Genomic DNA, 20,000 nt, shown 5'->3' on the forward strand with positions numbered 1-20,000 from the left:
CATAACTCTAGCTAATCAGTGTCTTTTTTTCTTTTATTTATTCATTTTCCTTTTTCTAATAGTGGTTCACTGCGTCATCTCTCCCTTATTTACTCGGAGTGTCACGCTTACGTTGCGCTCTTTATTATTTTTGGTATGAAACTATCGACAAGCTCTTCCACTTCCTTCGACATTGGGTAGCTGGTCACAGTTGAGTAATAAGTACATTGACAGGAGAAATTTTAAATACATACCCCATTTCAGGGCCTGCTATGTCTTTTTCATACTGCGTTCATTATTAGTCTTTTATACTAGAATTCATTTAACTTTTATTTATCATTTTATTTTCTTTAATCCTTTCACAGCATATAAATGAACCAAGTTATCAAGGACCATTGTTCCAGCTAGGTCTGACTTACTCATGAAACCTTACTGAAAGAAACCGACAGTTTTCCTGTACGGTTTAGGTCATTCAGAACGTGCATGATAGACGGGGCTATTTTTTTAACCTTTCACTCTGCATTCTTGAGTTGATGGCAAAATGAGATGGCCAGTAATGGTTCCCATTCTAAATTCGCGCGTGAAATGTTTGGGTCAGAACAATTGGTACATCAACAATGCTTTTTGTTGCTCGTAAAAAAAATAATAAATGGAGGGAAATATCAAAATGCAAAAGGAGAAAGAACATTTATTATATGTCAGGCCTGTGAAGTGTATCCGCCCATTGTTCGGCGTGTGAATTGTACATTAGCCTTGGAAATCCATATAGCTAAAAAATAAATAATAAAGAAAAAGTACTGATGGTTGCTCTGTTTTTAACACTGAAAATTATATTGGAAGAGTGGGATTACGAGGTTAGAGAGGGGTAAATGCACCTGCATAACGATTTTTGTTGTGAGTTGTTTTTTTAATGGAGTACCCATAACGTTTTTGATATCTTATTTTCTGTGAAATTCATTGTTAGATATTTTTCTTCATTTTCGATTCAGTCTCTCTCTCTCTCTCTCTCTCTCTCTCTCTCTCTCTCTCTCTCTCTCTCTCTCTCTTCAGGTATAATTCTTATTTTCTGTGAAATTGACGCCATTGTTAGATATTTTTTCTTCATTTTCGATTGAGACAGTAAGTCTCTCTCTCTCTCTCTCTCTCTCTCTCTCTCTCTCTCTCTCTCTCTCTCTCTCTCTCTCTCTTCAGGTATAATTCTTATTTTCTGTGAAATTGACGCCATTGTTAAATATTTTTCTTCATTTTCGATTGAGACAGTCTCTCTCTCTCTCTCTCTCTCTCTCTCTCTCTCTCTCTCTCTCTCTCTCTCTCTCTCTCTCTCTCTCTCTCTCTCTCTTGTTGCTTAGGGTTGATGTCTGTTGAAACGCCAATATACTAACGGCGAGTCATTCGTGTAATTTACATTAGTTGTCTCAACTCAACATATGTTCACAGTTTTACCTCAGATGCTAAAAAACGCGTATATACTGCATGCACGAAGATCATAAAAAATTATAAAACTGTAAAATTTATGATTATTGTACTTTTATGTTCATCAGTTAATTGTAATTTTTTATGCTTTGTCCGGGTGTGTACAGTTCCTATTGTAGAGAGCAAATAACATGATCTGTTAACAAACCAGTTTTTCGTTTTAAATATAACAACCTGTTCTCCATTTCACTTTTGGAATATATGGGCATGTAAATCTACTGGTGTTGCCAAGTTATTGCATGGCTGCCTCTTTATAACTAGTTTACGATCATTGAACAGTAGCACGGATGTATTTTCCATATCGCTACTATCATTGCCATAATCGATGGATATCTGTAATCAAAGAAAATGGATCACACTCACAAATACTTCATTACCACCCTGAAAGTGTAGATCGCCTCCACTCTTTCAGTTTGGTAACTGTGAGTCTCACTTTGTAGTCCTGCAGACAAATGCTGTGGAACCTGCGTCAAGTTTTGGGGAGCTCTCGCTTCTGTAATTCGGAATTCTTCAAGTTATTCTGTATTCCCCGGAACATTTAACCCGATTTTACTAATTCGATGACCACGAACATATCTACCTTTTCTCTTATTATACATTTAAAATTCTTTCGAAAGTATATATAGTATATGTGTGCGTGGGATGTGGGTTTGAATCCTGCTACGGTTCATATACTTGCATTTAGATCTAAGGCATTGTAGTGACAAGTGTATCCAGAGTATGAAGAATTCGAGAAGTTAAGAGGGCACTTTGCTTATTATATATATATATATATATATATATATATATATATATATATATATATATATATATATATATATATATATATATATATATATATATGATGCCATTTTTAAACCGTTGGAAGGTATTTCATTTATTTATATTTTCTTCATAATTTCAAAACGTATCATCGACATGCAATATCATTTTCAAATTGGATTAAATACTTACTTTTTATCAAGAGCTTTATTAAGGATCAGCCCTCGAAGGCTGGAAGTAGTCAGTGATGATACACCTGTTGCAGGTATAATACCTGTATTTAAGCTTAGGTAATGATTCCCAATGGCGCTGATATTGCTTTCTACTTTTGATTTTCAGGTATGACAAAGTAAAGCAAAGGTTTTCATAAAGTAAAGTACAGAGTTGCACAAAGTAGACCAAAGATTTTTATCAAGTAAAGTAAAGATTTTCACAAAGTAGAGCAAAGGTTTTCATCAAGTAAAGTTTTCACAAAGTAGAGCAAGTATTTTCATCATGTAATGTAAAGATTTTTTTACAATGTAGAGCAAAGATTTTCATCATGTAAAATAGATTTTCACAAAGTAGAGCAAAGATTTTCATCAAGTAAAGTAAAGGTTTTCACAAAGTAGAGAACAAATTTTTATCAAGTAAAATAAAGATTATCACAAAGTAGAGCAAAGATTATCATCAAATAAAGCCTTTCACAAAGTAGAGCAAATATTTCATAAGTAATGTAAAGATGTTCACAAGGTAGGGCAAAGATTTTCATCAAGTAAAGTGAAGATTTTCACAGAGCAAAAATTTTCATCAAATAAAATAATGATTTTCACAAAGTAGAGCACAGAGTAAGGATTTTTATACATATGCAAGTTTACTTTTGTTTATCTGAATTATTGATTCAAGCTGATTAACGTGTCAGTTTCAATAATCTTAACTATGAAGTCTTTGAAAAGAATCTTTCGATATTCATTAGTCCTTTACATGAAAAATACCCACTGTTTAAGCAAGAGAGCTTACTAAAAAGACAACATGAATATTTTTGACAGAACCGTTTAGAGTTCTCTTAAATTCATAAACTATAATTCATGAACAACGACGAGATGGTTTCAATGGTGACAAATTTTCAAATACTCATCGATACTACTAAATGCTTATCATCAAGAAGAACGATTGTTTATCCAATCTTTAGTCCAATCTTTCGTTACTGAAACTGCCTGATAACATCACCCCCCCCACCGCCCCGCCCTCCTGCCGAGCCCAATAGACAGACAGAGAAAGGTAAGAATTAACGCAACTTTTTCCAACTACGTTTCCTAGGTAAATGTAAACTCAAGCTTTCTTCGAGTATTTTGAATCAACTTTGCTTCATCACAGGCCGTATCACCATAATCAGAATTTTTTTATTCCATCGGAAATTCGTCGAAGAAAATGATAACGGAACGAACACTTGGGATGCAAAATATTTGGCGAAGAGGTGCGTTAGTTAAGGCTGCGTCACGCGACCGTGTTTTCTGGAGTCCCCTTGCATCTTTTCACCAAACTTCGCACCATTATGTTGTGTTTTTTTCTACGCTGGCGCAAAATTGAAGTCACGCTTGCTTCTTGAGGTGATATCTCACGAGCACGAACATTCGTGACTTCAATTCTGGCAACGATGTTTGGCTCTGAGACTTTAGGTTATTCCACCTTCACATCAAGATGTTTCTTTAAGTGTTTCCACCTTGAAGGTTATTATTGAAGTGTAGATGTTAGCCTGGTTGTAGAAACATTATACATTTCAAAAGTTAATTTCAGATTTTTATTATCTCATATTTACGATGCAAAAGTGTCACATACAAAAGTTATGTCTGTGATTGGAGGTCTACAAAAACTCCTATGAGAATCTCAAAAAAAAAAAAAGATACCGTGACAAAGACAAAGTTATGTCCGTGGCTGTATGTACTTGAAAAAGAAATTCCATCGAGAACTTAGAAAGAAAAAAATTGAATGTCAATTCCATGCCATTCCCGAGAAATGAAACCGACTGCCACAGAAAATGTAAAAAGAAAAAAAATTCCCCTTGAGATTTTGAGAAAAACATCGGGAATTAAATGCTGCATCGTTCCCGAGAGATGGGAGATGCATTGCTGTCTTGGAAAAGGAAAAAAATTCCGGTTAAACTGTATACCATTAGATTAATGATCTCAGAGTGAATTCTTCCCAGAAGAATTTCTTGCGAGGGGCGCTAATAGCAACTTGGAAATTATACATTATGGAAGAGAGACTTAGGGGTTAGGGAGGGGGGGGTGAGTAAGGTGAGGTAAAATAGAGGTTGGGCGGAGGTTTTGAGAAAACGAAGGGTTCAGAAAGTGCGTGAGGGGAGGTCTAAGTGAAGAAAAAGGAGAGAGAGAGAGATTAGCGAAAAGAGATTGAGAAAGAAAGAGGGGTTCTTAGTGAGAGAGGAGGGTTATGAGCTAGAGAGAGAATTAGAGGTTTGGAAACGAGAGAGGAGGAAGTAAGAGAGATGGGACAGTGAGAAAAAAAAGTTACGAGAGACAGAATCATAGACTAGGCAATAAGAGAGAAGCAAGAAGAGGAAGAGTGAGAAATAAAGTTGCAAGAGGGAAAGAACCAAGAGAAAAACAGAGGTGAGAGAGAGAGAAAAAAAATATTTGAAAACGCACACGGAGATTATGTAATGTAAATTGTGGTGTCGAAATAAGTGCTCCTTCCAGTTGTTCGTAATTTTGATAAAAAATAAAAACAACTGAACAACAGTAAATGCTCTTGTATAATTATGTGAAAAAAAATCTTTTAAATTGCATCTAAAAATACGAAAATAAGACTGCTATGAAATTTCTATCACCCTTTTGGATGCCTGAAGACTTGAGAAAAAGTCTCTTTTTTATACTAAATTTTTTATTCATATATATATGTGTGTGTATATATATACACATATACATATGCATATGTGTATACTGTATATTATATATATATGTGTGTGCGTGATTATGTGTCCACAAGTTTATAGTGTAAGGAGAAGGAGCCCACAAATGACCATAATTAATTGAACTGGCAACTAATATATTCCCAATGAACCAACCAATTCTCTCTGTATATTAGTAGGCTTAATTAATTAAACTCAATTGCCTGAAATCTTTAATAATACCTCTGCTATATCCCCTCACTGGTTCCTTCCGGTTAAATGGTATGACGGTCATATATATATATATATATATATATATATATATATATATATATATATATATATATATATATATATACATATATATATATATATATATACATACATATATATACAGTATATATATAATCTATTATATAATATATATATATATATATTATATATATATATATATATATGTATATATATATGTATATATATATATATATATATATATATATATATATATATATATATATATATATATATATATATATATATATATATATATATATATATATATATATATAACTGTCGTATCAGTTAACCAGGAGGAACCAGTTTGGAGATATAACAGAAGTATAATCAAAGATTTCAGACAACTAATTTTAATTAATTAAACCTACTAATACAAGGACAGAATTGGCTGGTTCAGTGGGAATATATTAGTTGCCAGTTCAAGTAATTTAGTCATTTGTGGGCCCCTGTTTCTTACACTATAAACTTATGGACAGATAATCACACACACACACACACACACACACACACACACACATATATATATATATATATATATATATATATATATATATATATATATATATATATATATATATATATATATATATATACACATATGTTTGTATACACTTGTGTTTATATGTAACAGAACGTTCTCACTCAGAGGTAAAAATGGCATTTTACTTCAGAGAACAAGAGAACCTCATGCATTTGACTTTTAAACTTTTATGCAGTTTAATGGCTTCATTGATTTGCCAGTTTACACTTTTTGGTTCCTAAACTACTCATTTATTAATTTTTTACTCATCTTTGCAAAGTTTTGCAGTTCAGTTTCACGTTTTCATAAATGTATATCGTGTATATTATGCCTGAATTTATGGAATATATCACGAAGTCCAAAAGTGAATTATACACGAATTTTGAATAATTTTCGAGTCCGTGCGATCTGATTATGAAACTTCCAACAAAATTTGAAGTCGAGATCTTCATGCAAATTTGGGACGAAATTAACTTACGCCATTCTTTTTTCACATCATTTTGAAAAATTTGTCGGTGGCTCCCACTCTCTATCTATCTGTCTATTCATCTGTCTGTCTATCTATTTTTTGTCTTTCTGTTTGGTTTTTATATATATATATATATATATATATATATATATATATATATATATATATATATATATATATATATATATATATATATATTGTTGTATCTGTTATGATATCTTTCTGTCATGTGTGCCATTCTGTGTGTGTATTATACTTGATATTTGTAATTACAATAACTTATCTAACCTTCAGTTTTTATTTTATCTATAACTGACCTCTGATTTCCTTAACTAGTTAGCTATCACTGTCCTGTCTGTTCCTTTGCCAGTCTATATGCTTGCTTGTCTGTCCATTAGAAAGGAGACTCGGCTTTCATCATAACTGGATTTTGTTGTCACCTTTGTTTGTATGTGCATATGTTTGTGGGTCCAAGTTTGTGAGAGAGAGAGAGAGAGAGAGAGAGAGAGAGAGAGAGAGAGAGAGAGAGAGAGAGAGAGCAGGGCGTGTATGGAAAAGAAAGGAAGGTGGAAGGATCCTCAGCTTTCATAAATCCCGCAGACCAGAGCCTTTTTCACGATACACAATGAATGCAAAAAGGAAGCTTTTTGAACTGCATAACCATAAAGTACTTTTAATGTTGAGAAAAATCCTGATGAAAGTGATTGAACCATATGCATTGATTCATATACTGAATATCATAATGCTGACTCAGCCACTGGAGTTGTTGAAATTGATTTTAGTAACGAGGGGCAAAAATATCTATTTTAAAAGATATTGTATTTCTTTATTGAAAACTATTTTTAATTGTTAGGTGGGAGGTGTAGTTTTTAACACGTAATTTAAAGGAAGTTGAACCAGGAGGTTTATAACAATGGTTTCATGTTACGCAGAAGTGAACTTTGGGAGCGTTGTATTCTCATGAATCTTCAAATGGAAACTCGAAATTGTAGAGGAACCCAGATGGGCTTTCGTTAGAAATGAAAGTTAACAGCATGACTCAAAGGAAACTTTCACCTATAACAAATTTTTAATAGCAAAATGTCCAAGGAATGAATAAGATAAATGTAAAATAAAATATGTTTCTTAGTTAAAAGTTAACCATTAAAACATGCCGTCTCCTTATAGGCTTCTTAGCTTAAGACATGGAATATTAATGTTATTTGGACTCTTACATTTTTAGCAGAGGAAAGTACCAATAAAAAAGGTTTGAAATTATTATACGTTAAAAAGTGGAGTCTTATATATCGGTTGTTTAGAGGAAAAATGGAATTAAAAACGTACTTCATCAGAAGTTAAAATTCAGGTCACAATTTAATCACAAGAAGTATTTTTTAATAAAACAGTAATTTGCGAATCTAAAATACATTCTTTGTTCACAGGACCAAAATGGCTTCCTATACAACTTTCATAGAATAAATATTTCACTCAAATATTAATTTGGATGAAGTGAAAATACTGAATTTCTTAGGAATAGGAAAATACTAGTAAAAGAAAGAAGCTGAATTCAGTTTAAATATTAATGTAGCGGAACTTGCCAGTTGAGACTGACATACACAAAAATGTAAATAAGCCTGTAATCTGTCAGAAATAAGATTAAGGGTCGCATTCTAAGCACCGGAAGGTACCAGTTCAATAATAACTTGAATTCACAACACCAAAGTGCCTTTAAATACATATTTAGTTAAAAGAATTGAATATCCAAAACGACATGCCAGAAATGAAATAGGGGTCGTGTTCACAGCATAGCCATGCGACGGAACGATCAGTGCAGCTTAGAAAAATATTTTTGTTTATGGGTTGTTAATCTCCATAAAGGCATGAACTTCCTGGAGTCACCGTAAAAGTTTACTCCTTAATGGATAGTAATGAACGACTCCCAGCTCGCCTTCCAGGTCACGTTATGACAATTTATAAACGCCGGGGCGAGTGGAGACATTTCCTTTAATGGACTCTTCGATTTTATCTCCATTCTTTTATTTTTCGTGGGGAAGTTGACTTTAGTTCGAATGTCAGTTACATTGTCGAAATAAGTAGAGATACAAATGACGGCATAAGACAGCAGTACCTTAAGAACAAAGTGTGAAAACGCTGAAAAGCTGCTGATGAAGTTAGAGGTTTAGTGAAAGAATAATGAGATTGTTGTGAATTTGTGTTGGAGGAACGTCAAAGTGGCTGTAGAGAGGTTTCCGATCAAATGGGTCTTCAAATAAATGTGAAAATGCAAACTTGCTATCTATCTAAAGAATATGAACGCTTGTTTCGATGGCGTGAGTATTCTCAAGGATTGCCGAATGTGGAAAGATAGAAAATAGGCAGATCTGAATGATGTGAGGGTAGAGTGGTTTAGTGTAAATTTAAAAATGCTTTGAGTAACAGTTGAGAATGTTAAGAGTTTGACTAAAAGGTTCAAGAATGAAAATGCTCAAACAGGTAAATTGATGAGAAGCAAGACACTGCAGTATTGTGGTAATAGTATAATTCATTGGCTGGCCAGAGTGTCTAGAGTACGTTTGGATGGGGGGAAAATTTTGAAAGGGGTAAGAGGACTCACTACTACATTTTACAAAGGAGAGATGATGAGAGGGAGTAAAAGAATTACAGAGGCCGTTACTAATTATTCGTGGGAAGGTGTATTACATGATTTTGATTGAGCAAGCAGTCAGTAGGAATTATTTAGATTTATGGATAGTGTTTGCAAGAGTACAGTCGTGGGAAAACTTTTGTGTGACGTACTTGGATTTATAGAAGGCTCACGACTGAATTGATTTAAAGGCAATTTAGTGTGTTGGAGGTAGGTGTAAGATGCTGTCAAAACAGGGGTGGATATGAAGTGGCTGAAGTTGTCGACGTTCTCTTGTTTTTGCTGGGACATGGCAGCGACCATTGTATTAGTTTTCTCAGACGGGACTCTGTATTACTTAATATGAAAAAAATATATATATATATATATATATATATATATATATATATATATATATATATATATATATATATATATATATATATATATATATATATATGTGTGTGTGTGTGTATGTATATATATATATTATATATATATATATATATATATATATATATATATATATATATGTGTGTGTGTGTGTGTGTGTGTGTGTGTGTGTGTGTGTGTGTGTGTGTGTGTGTGTAAATTATGTCTGTAATATTTCTAAAGATTGAGACAGGAGAACATACAGGAAACAAATGCCGAAAAGGAGAAAATATTAAATCAGAAAAAAATGGGAGGTATACCATGCCAGCATTTTATGAAATTGGAGTAAAATGACAAAAAAATGGTAAAATTGCACAAATGAGTTTGGGACAAAATTTGCTAGTGTAGCACAGAAATACTTGCGTTAGCAGTGAGGTGATCAGAAATAAACTCAAGAATGCCCAGTGAATCGCAGTTCCTTATGAGAGAAAAATATCAGAGTTTGACGTACCATTTTGTAAGAAATGTACAGGTTCGTTGAAAAACTAGTGAATCATTTATTGTATGATAAAATATTTTGTAAGGCAGTTTATATGGCTTGTAACTTACAATTACATTGATAGTAAAAATAAACTGTGAATCGTATATAATTAATGCAACAATTTTTCCCTTTCTCACCAACGCCTAAATTCCTTTTTTGAAAATTATAAACAGTTCTTCTTTCCATGCGAGGTTCAATAAACCCCGTAATTATCATGATAGGAAAAAAAATGAGAGAAAAAGAAAAGTAATTAGATTGAAGAGATCAAGCGAGTGATCCGTGAGGCACAACATAAGCGATTCCCTTTGATATCATCCGAGTTGCCGGCTAACGAAAGCCCCGTGCGCAAAAGTACCTGCTGAGAATAATTGATGGGTAGCCGAGCTGACCCTCTGCTTCATCAAAGCACTGGAAGCGCCTGGCGAAAGCATGCAATATGCACAACCCCGTGTCAGTCATTCAGCAGTCTACGAGTCTGGGAGTGGATAGACACCCAAAGTTTGCAGCAGGGAGGGGCTGTCCGATGACGGAGTCCGGAAGGGAAATCCTCGCGATTGCAGGTCGCATCCGGATATTGCGGGGGGGAAATCCGAAAGAGAGAACTTCGTGATTTCCGGGACGTTCGGTTGTGGTAAGGCGAGTGAGGTTAGTTTGCATCATGAACATCCAAGGGGCTCTGTCTCGAACTACTGAACGGAGTTGGTAAAGATAAACGTCGCTTTAATGTTCTGCCATGCTAAACATTATTCTAAACGGTAAGGTTTTGTTTTAGCTCATACTTAACATATGCATACAGAATTCAGCTAATTTTGACCTAAATCGAGGTAGTCCTGCTTTCTCTCTGGTAGAAGACTGTGAAAAACGTATGTTTATTTTTTTTTTTTTTTTTTTTTTGGAAATTTGTGGATTAACTAGTTAATGTTATGTGGTGCATATGATTATGATAGCCAGCATATATATATATATATATATATATATATATATATATATATATATATATATATATATATGTGTGTGTGTGTGTGTGTGTGTGTGTATTAAAAACACACTCATATATATTTAGATATATATATACTCGTATATATATATACACACACACACACATATATATATATATATATATATATATATATATATATATATATATATATATATATATATATATATTGTGTGTGCGCGCGCACATGTGTATACCCTTAATAAATAAATCTTTCAATGCACAGCCATCTCTATGTCTCTTGTCCTATCTCCTGCTTTCAGTCTCTGGGGAATTTCTCAGTTCCACACAGATCCACTGCTATCAGAAATGAACAAAAACATACCAGAATAGAGGAATAACTCCGATCCAATCCCTGGTGTTTCTTCCCTTTTGGAAAATCAGCTGAGGACGGATTTTAGACCTCTCTCTCTCTCTCTCTCTCTCTCTCTCTCTCTCTCTCTCTCTCTCTCTCTCTCTCTCTCTCTCTCTCTCGCAGTTATTGTTGCTGTCAGTCTTTTATTTAGTGCAACTTCTCATATATTAGATTATTATATCTTTCTCCAACACTCTTTCTTATTCGTCATTATTGTCGATCGTTGATTTATCATAAGTTCCGATATTTATTTGAATTTTTTTCTCTCTCTCTCTCTCTCTCTCTCTCTCTCTCTCTCTCTCTCTCTCTCTCTCTCTCTCTCTCTGAAGCTGAAGCTGAAATGTCTTTGGGTGGCTTCGTTCAAAGACCGAATATGCCTTTGGAAGGCTTTTGGCGCCGGCAAAATGACGTCACCTCAACATTTTCACTTTGGCGATTGTAGCTGCGCTTTGCTGTCAGTGTCCGATATTAACCTTGTTGTTTGTCTCTCTCCCTCTCTCTGATTCAGAGGAAATTCTAGCCTTTCTTTCAAATATACTCTCTCTCTCTCTCTCTCTCTCTCTCTCTCTCTCTCTCTCTCTCTCTCTCTCTCTCTCTCTCTCTCTCTCTGTTATTGTTATTGTCAGTCTGTTATTTAGTGCAACTTCTTATATATTTAGATGATATCTTTCTCTAACACTCTTTCTTATTAGTTATTATTGTCGATCGTTAATTTACCGTAAATTCTGATATTTATTTGAATTCTCTCTCTCTCTCTCTCTCTCTCTCTCTCTCTCTCTCTCTCTCTCTCTCTCTCTCTCTCTCTCTCTAAGGAGAAGTACGATCCGTGAAATCTTAATAAATAGTATAATCATACATTTTTTTTCGTTTTAATCATTTGATATATATACAGGATATATATACATATGTATATTATATGTGTGTATATATAGTGTGTATGTGTTTTTATGTGTCTGCGTGGCCGGGTGGGTGGATTGGTGCGTGTGTGCATGCATGCTGAAGTTCTTTCTTTAATGATAAGGCATCAACGCAGAACTCTTGTTAATTCTGAAGTGGTCCTCTGTTTTTCTGAAATTGAAGTGACTATAACCAAAATGCAGTGCTTGATCAGTACAATGCATGATAAAGTTTAAAATCCATTTCATAATGGGACTGGCGTCTAGGGCTGTGCCTTGTGCCTTCCGCTCTGTCTCCAGTATGAAGACCGAGGAATTGAGAATTTATTTACATTGGACAACATTTTTACACTAACTTGTACTTTTGCGTTTCACAACTTTTCATATCACCTCTGATGAGAAACCTGTGTTACTCGCGCTTTTGTGTGTGTGTGTGTGTGTGTGTGTGTGTATGTGTGTGGAAAAGGAGAATAACATCAATGACAGTTCCTGTAGAGATTAACGAAAGGTAGAGAGAGAGAGAGAGAGAGAGAGAGAGAAAGGGTAGTATGGGGCGGAGAGTAAGCGAGGATATCAAATGGTTAGATTTAATACGATTATGAGTGACAGTTCGAAATGCAATATTGCTGTATTTTCAACATGTCCAATTGAATCAGTCATCCAATTTATTCATGTTTTATACATCGCGAATAAAAAAATAAAGAATGAAAAAAATAGATATTTTTTCGCGGCGTATAAATTCATGATATGACATTAAAGCTGATAGGTAATTATGAATGGCCGTCGTTGTGTAAATCGGTCGCTGTATTGTCATGTACAGTATTGGGTTAGCCAGATTCAATCCCTTTTCTGTATACGTGTATTTGTGCGTTTTCATTTGCAGGTGCCCCTGGTGATTACAGTAGTGAAGGGTTGCTTGCTTTGATATGGTAGTTACGTCACCGTGGGACGGTCTCGGCTTATTTTTATTTTCAGTTAAATTATTTGACTACTACTATAGAACCAACTACTGCTATTACTACTACTACCACAAAAGCATCATGCCCAGCTACTAATATCTTAACAATCTGAAAGTAGTTGGGCATGTTGCTTTTGTTGTAGCTTCCATAGTAGTAGTGATGGTAGTAGCAGTAGTAGTTTGTGCTATTACTGTTGCTTGTATACTCCACACTCAAATTTGAATTCAGCAACTCCGGAAAAGCCTGAGAATTCGGAACAGCTCAAATTCAAATTTTTCATTATGAAGAAAATCGAACTTTGCAAATCAAAACTCTTAAGAAGTCAGAATTCATTTATAAATTTCAGTCTTAGTTCAACAAAAAGAAGCAAACTCCAAAATCAAGCCTGAATTGAGCGAGTGTGCAGATAATGGAATTAGGAAAGTCAGGCCAATAGGTGAAAGTAGCTTCACAGCAACTCTCTAACGCCATTTGTGCAACAAAATTCAAAATCAAAATTCAGCTTGAAAAAAGAAAATTCAATGAATTTTCGTACAAGAACCAAACTTAAATTTGGAAAGACACAAATTACAACTATCATTCAGCTGTGGAAATTAAGTCAATGTTATCATCCTAAATTGAGCGAAGATGTAAATTGTCCTGAGGCTTACATATTTGTAATATCCAATCGATTATTTGCGGTTACATGAAAGCACGTTTCAATGCAACGGTCATTTGGAACCATATTTCTATACAATGGTTACATAAGATTATATTTTATGCAACGGTTACTTGCAAGCATATTTCTCTTCAGTGATTCCACATAGGCATATTTCCATGCAACGGTTAACTTCAAGCAGATTTCTGTGCATTGGTTACATTCAACCATATATCCATGCCAGTTCGTCCTGAAGTTCCCGTCACGTGAAATTTAGGAGAAATATAGAATAAATTCAAAGAAATAATAACTGAGTACACAGATGTGTTCTTGTTTAGAAAGTACAAGACTGCGTACACATCCATATTCTTCAGATCTGTTCATTGGCTGCTGCTATCACTGATATTTTAAATCTTTCATTTATATAAACTTTAATTTGTTAGGAATCTACTCCTCATTTTTTAGCACTTTAGCTTAAACTACGGTGTTGAAAGGTACATGATTTAGATTTTAGAAAAAACATCTAAAATTTGAACGTTATTGCTTATCGATATTCGCTACTTTTATGAGTTTCCTCGATGTGCGTGTATATGTATGTATAAAAATCATCTAATATTATATATATATATATATATATAGCTATATATATATATATATATAATATAATATATATATATATATATATATATATATATATATATATATATATATATATATATATATATATATATATATATATATATATATATATATATATATATATATATCAGTACATTTTAATTAGGGATGGCTGCGCCCAACTACAGTCAAACAATTTCTTGATATATAATTCTCTGTTTTGATAAGCAGAGGCACAGTTGCTTTAAACAAAATCAGAGCGCTAGAATATTTATGTACCGTATGTATGTATGTATGTATGTCTGTATATTATTCCGAAAAAATGAAAGCACTTTCTCTTAAATGCGACCGTATCTGTACCCAAAAAATTGAAGGAGGTAAGATATACTTTAAATGTTATTTTAATAATAATAATAATAATAATAATAATAATAATAATAATAATAATAATAATAATAATAATAATAATAATACAAAGTTTCAGTCTGAACGAACCACCTGCTCCAAAAATAACACAGCATACTCAAGCAAACACATTATCATTATATTCATTAGAACAGGTGCGTAAAGATGCAACAAAGTCGCGCTAATTAACGAGAGTTTATTGCCGTGACCTTTTCACAATAGCATTAGAGAACGAGATATGAAATCTCTCTGCTGACGTCACGATGACGTCAAGGGGGAGGAGAGAAATTTCAGGGGAGGCGTGACGTATTCATGACGTTATTGTATGTTGGCCCCCCTTTGGAAGGGGCTTCAAGAAATGCAAATTCACTGTGCGGCTAGGTTTAGCCACTACTTGGTTGGGTGACCACCAAGTAGGGCTAGACCGTAGAAGGAAAAGTTGAATAGTTAAAAGAAACAGAGAGAGAGAGAGGGAGAGTGTGTGGGGGCGTGAAATTCGTCTTTACATAATATAGGTATTGTATATACAAATATACATGCGTGTGTGATATCGGTTTTCTTTCCATTTCTTCCCAAGGGGCGTTGATGTCTCTTTAGCCCGTAGTCCCCCTGGTGTCTTTTTATCTCGCCCGTCGGAGGCGCCCCTTGGATTGGAACCTTTTGATCCCTTACGTACAAATATCACGAATGCAAAGGTTCATGGGGGCTGGGGTGGGGTTGCGGGGGTTAGAGACGGGGACTTCAGGGGATAGGTTTGTTTGGGGTAGGGTCGGGGGGAGGGGGAAGTGGGAGGTACGTGGATGGTGTGAGGTTGATGGGACCCAGGCAGGGTAAGGAAGGGGTCGTCGCTCCCTGTTCCCATTTCAGAACAGATATGTATGTAAATAGGAAATCCGTCTGACTCCAATTGCTATTTCAGAGCATCTGTATGTAGATGGTGGCGGCTTCCTATCTTTCATTGTCTTGGTGAATTTAAGAAAACGCCACACGAAATATTTTCTTCCTTGGCCGGGCTCAGTGGGTCGGGGGTAGTACGCCCTCTTTCTTTTTGTTCATCTAATATTTTATTACCGTAATCATCGTCGTCATCACCATCATGATAAATATCAATGCGAGGTGTTACCAGATTTGAAAATAAGGGTAGATACTATAAAAGTACAAATGTAAATAGGTTACAGATTTGAAACGAAATAGGAAATAAAGTATAATACGGACTGACTGAGGATAATGACCTACTTTAAATAGTGGCGTGTTATTTAAAACTTTAAATAAAGATAATGAAATAAAAAATAAGTAAAGCTAAGTTCGTTATTACAAATAAAGTGTTTTATGTAAATTTAGTTACTGGAAAAAGACTGAAAGTGTTTTTGGGTATAGGAAGTATTGCAGCGAGTGACTTTGTGGTGAAATTAGACGGTTAGTAAAAAAAAAATACAAATCACAAAATAGATGAGGAAGGTACAAGAGTGTATGGAAAAGGTGTGTGAGATGAGAAATGATTGTAGTTGTCAAAGATGGAACGTGTGTTTGGATTGTTAGAAACTCTCCTTTACGAAAATGAAGTAGAGACGTTTAATGTGAATTTTTTTTAAAGTCGGGTAGTTGGAGCTGATGGAAAGAATTGTTTACGTAAGGACTGCATAAATGAAAGGAGGGGTCAGATCATTTTCAGATGGTTTGGCCAAATGGAGAGAATGAATGAAAGAGCTTGTAATCTGGAAGTCATAGGAGGAAAGGATGGAGTGGAAGAAGTACTAGATCGGAAGGGGTCATATTATTTAGAAAGCATGAGAGTGGATACTGGATGCTTGTAAATTTCATCAATTTTATAATTGCCAACATTTTGCAAGTTTTCTGATTAGGGACCCATCCTTGTGTCAGCCATCTCAGCATTAATATAACAGTGACAATGTAATATTTTCTCTTGAGCCAGGTTCCATTGGGGAAACAGCTATTTTCTATCTGTCTATCTATCTATCTATCTGCTTTGTCTGTCTGTCTATATATATACAGTATATATATATATATATATATATATATATATATATATATATATATATATATATATATATATATATATATATATATACATACATATATATACAGTATGTATATATATAATATATGTGCGTGTGTCTGTCTGTCTGTCTGCCTGTCTGTCAGTTGGAGAGAGAGAGAGAGAGAGAGAAAGAGAGAGTGGGGGTGGGGGGCATTTCCTGCTTGGGAATACAGCATCAAGTCGAAAAAATATACAGTTGTATATAAATGTGTGAGTTAACAAACAAACCCATGTAAATGCTTCTAGCACAAAAGCTACTTTAGTCAGATAGAGCATGGAATAATGTTTATATGTATATATATATATATATATATATATATATATATATATATAAATATATACAGCATATATATATATACAGACACACACACACACACACACACACACATATATATATATATATATATATGTGTGTGTGTGTGTGTGTACGAATTGTATTTGAGAGAGAAACAGAGAGAGGAGAGAATCATTTGCACTTGGATCATCAGCAAACATAGATCACCTTAAAGCGGGACAGCTCAAAACGAGAGAGAGAGAGAGAGAGAGAGAGAGAGAGAGAGAGAGAGAGAGAGAGAGAGAGAGACAACCCGCCCTGAACAAACGGCGTTAAGGAATGAACATCCGCAAATATGACGTCAATGACCAGGGAAGAAGAGTAAGAAGAAGAAGGAGCAGAAATTCTGATTTATTTAAAGCTGGAAAATAAATCATACACTGGGTGTGGGAAAGATGAAGCAATTGTAACTTGCTGATTATTTTTCCTTACGTAGAAAGTGCTGTGCTAATCTCTCCACACCCACACACATACACACAAGAACACACACGCACACACACATTATATATATATATATATATATATATATATATTATATATATATATGTTTGTGTTTTAGTATGTGTATTTATATATGTATGAGTTACGTGTGAAATGGTGTATATATAAACAAAAATGAATGCATATGCAAGTGCTTATCTTACATGTGTTGTCTTGTTTTTGCCCATATTTTTTTTTTATTAACCAAAAAAGTTAATACGTAGATACAAATACCAGCTTATACTCGTGTGCCTGTCTATGTGTGCGTGTGTCTTTTGTAAATATTTTTTCAGGTATACTAAAATAATGTTACTAATTAACCGTCACAGACAAAAATAGCGTCTTTCACCATTTAATTGCGTAGTGACCCAGTGGTTTTTCCTTTGATGCGTCAAAAAATGTTTATTTCGCAGTGAAACTTTGATTAGTTTTATTGAAAGTCTGCATTAGCTAAATCCCTCTCGGTGATCAAAATGCCATCAGTTGTCAGATGCTAGGGTAGGAGAGATAAAAGACAGTGGAACGGCAATTTTTATTCGTATGTATTTTTAAATTTGCAGTGATGAAAATAATGATAATAACCCGAAGAATGGTTGTATTATTATTATTATTATTATTATTATTATTATTATTATTATTATTATACGTGGTGCCTCTTCTGTTAGGGATGCGCAGATACCCACACGTTGCAATGGTGGACATATGCGTATTATTATTATTATTATTTGAAATAACAATAAACCACAAACATTCTCTACTAAGTCGCATCTACAGAGCCAGATTTATAGATTCACAACAAAGTTTTCTTTCTTTTTTCGAAATGGAATCGCATGAAAAAATAATCACGCTCCTTGCGTCATCTATCAACATGCTATTTTTTTTTTCTTTTTTTTTTTGGCGAAGTGAGATTGCTTTAAAAATAACGAAAACTGGATCCTTGTCACGACATCGCAGGAGGTCAGGTCAAACATATCAACTCTCCTTCCCGTCCCAGTCCCCGTCCACGTTCCCCTCCCCCTCCCCCGCCCCCGCCCCTTTCAGAAAAGGAGACTGTGTCGTCGGCATATCCATCATGTCTGTCAATGATTTCAATTTCTGGGTTTGTTCCTTTTTCATTTTTTTCTATTTAATTTTAAGTTTTGGGAAGAAGTAAGTTAAACATATATTTTTTCATACGTACAGTAGGTCTGTTTCTTCTTTATTTCTTATTTGGATTTATTTGTTTATTTAATTATCTTTGGTTTGCAGGAGTAAGTTTATGGTATATTTTCTCAGAAGTGCAAGATTAGTTAGTATTACGTGTAATGGACTTTGAAAACATTGTATATATATATGTATATATGTATATATATATATATATATATATATATATATATATATATATATATATATATATATATATATATATATATATATATATATATATATATATATATATATATATATATATATATATATATATATCCAGAATAACTAGGAAATAGTATTCGACACCCGTTACTGTGTCCGTTCCTTTTTATTTTCTGGTGTCTTATTTTATAGGTTTATAGTTCTTCAGCCTTTCCTGGCATTCTTTATGTTTTTATATTAAGTTAGGTTAATCAGATTTTAATTTCCTCTTCCCTTTTCTGCTGGATATATTTCCTTGGCGGATTCATTTTATATTTTTTTTAATGCAGCTCTTTAAACATACATTTATGTACATATTTTTCCTTGCAAAATGTCCTGTAGCTATTTCCTTAATTCTGTTTAACGTTTGTTGATTGGCGTTCATTTCATTTAAGATATTTCAGTAGATACTTCGTTAAACAATCGTTACTAAATTTATATATCTTGATTTCTTTCAAGAGTTATCGAAACCTATTTCCTCACACAATCCAACAGTGTCTTAGTATCTGTGTACTGATTTGTTTACTTATATATTTTGCAGGTCGGCTTTCTTAGTGTCTCTTTATTGATTTGGTTAGTTATCTGTTTTATGTAGTCGTGTTTCTTAGCGTTTGTTGAATGATTTATCGTTTTTTTTTTTTTTTATTTACGCTCTTTCTTAGAGTCTGTGTATTGATTCATTTCCTTATTTATTTTTTATTTAGTAATGTTTTTATTGTCTGTTTATTGATTTGTGTGCTTATTTATTTGTTTATTTTGCAGTCTTGCTTAGTGTGTTTATTGATGTAGTTTGCAGTCCTTCTTCGTGCCAGTATGTTGATTTGTTATTTTGCAATCTTTCTTAGTGTCAGTTAATTCATTTTTTTACTTATTCATTTGTTTGTTTTCAGGTCGGCTCGCGACTACGGCACCCTCTCGTGTTGGGCAGCGAACGTCGTGGGCACCCAGGCCGACCCTTGTCGCTTCACA

The 20,000-nt window shown here is 33.9% G+C and overlaps 1 protein-coding gene across 2 annotated transcripts in view; it reads left to right on the forward strand.

The window, feature by feature from the left end:
* Positions 1-20,000, forward strand: part of LOC136828417 (nephrin-like) — a 1,390,497-nt gene that overhangs the window by 1,320,168 nt on the left and 50,329 nt on the right. For both annotated transcript variants that reach the window (XM_067086456.1, XM_067086455.1), the window contains one exon: positions 19,922-20,000. This exon is cut by the window's right edge and continues 13 nt beyond it. In XM_067086456.1, the coding sequence (XP_066942557.1) occupies positions 19,922-20,000 (79 nt within the window). The remainder of the gene's footprint in view (positions 1-19,921) is intronic.

The sequence above is a fragment of the Macrobrachium rosenbergii genome, chromosome 42 (genome assembly GCF_040412425.1).
Source record: "Macrobrachium rosenbergii isolate ZJJX-2024 chromosome 42, ASM4041242v1, whole genome shotgun sequence".
Taxonomy (NCBI): domain Eukaryota; kingdom Metazoa; phylum Arthropoda; class Malacostraca; order Decapoda; family Palaemonidae; genus Macrobrachium; species Macrobrachium rosenbergii.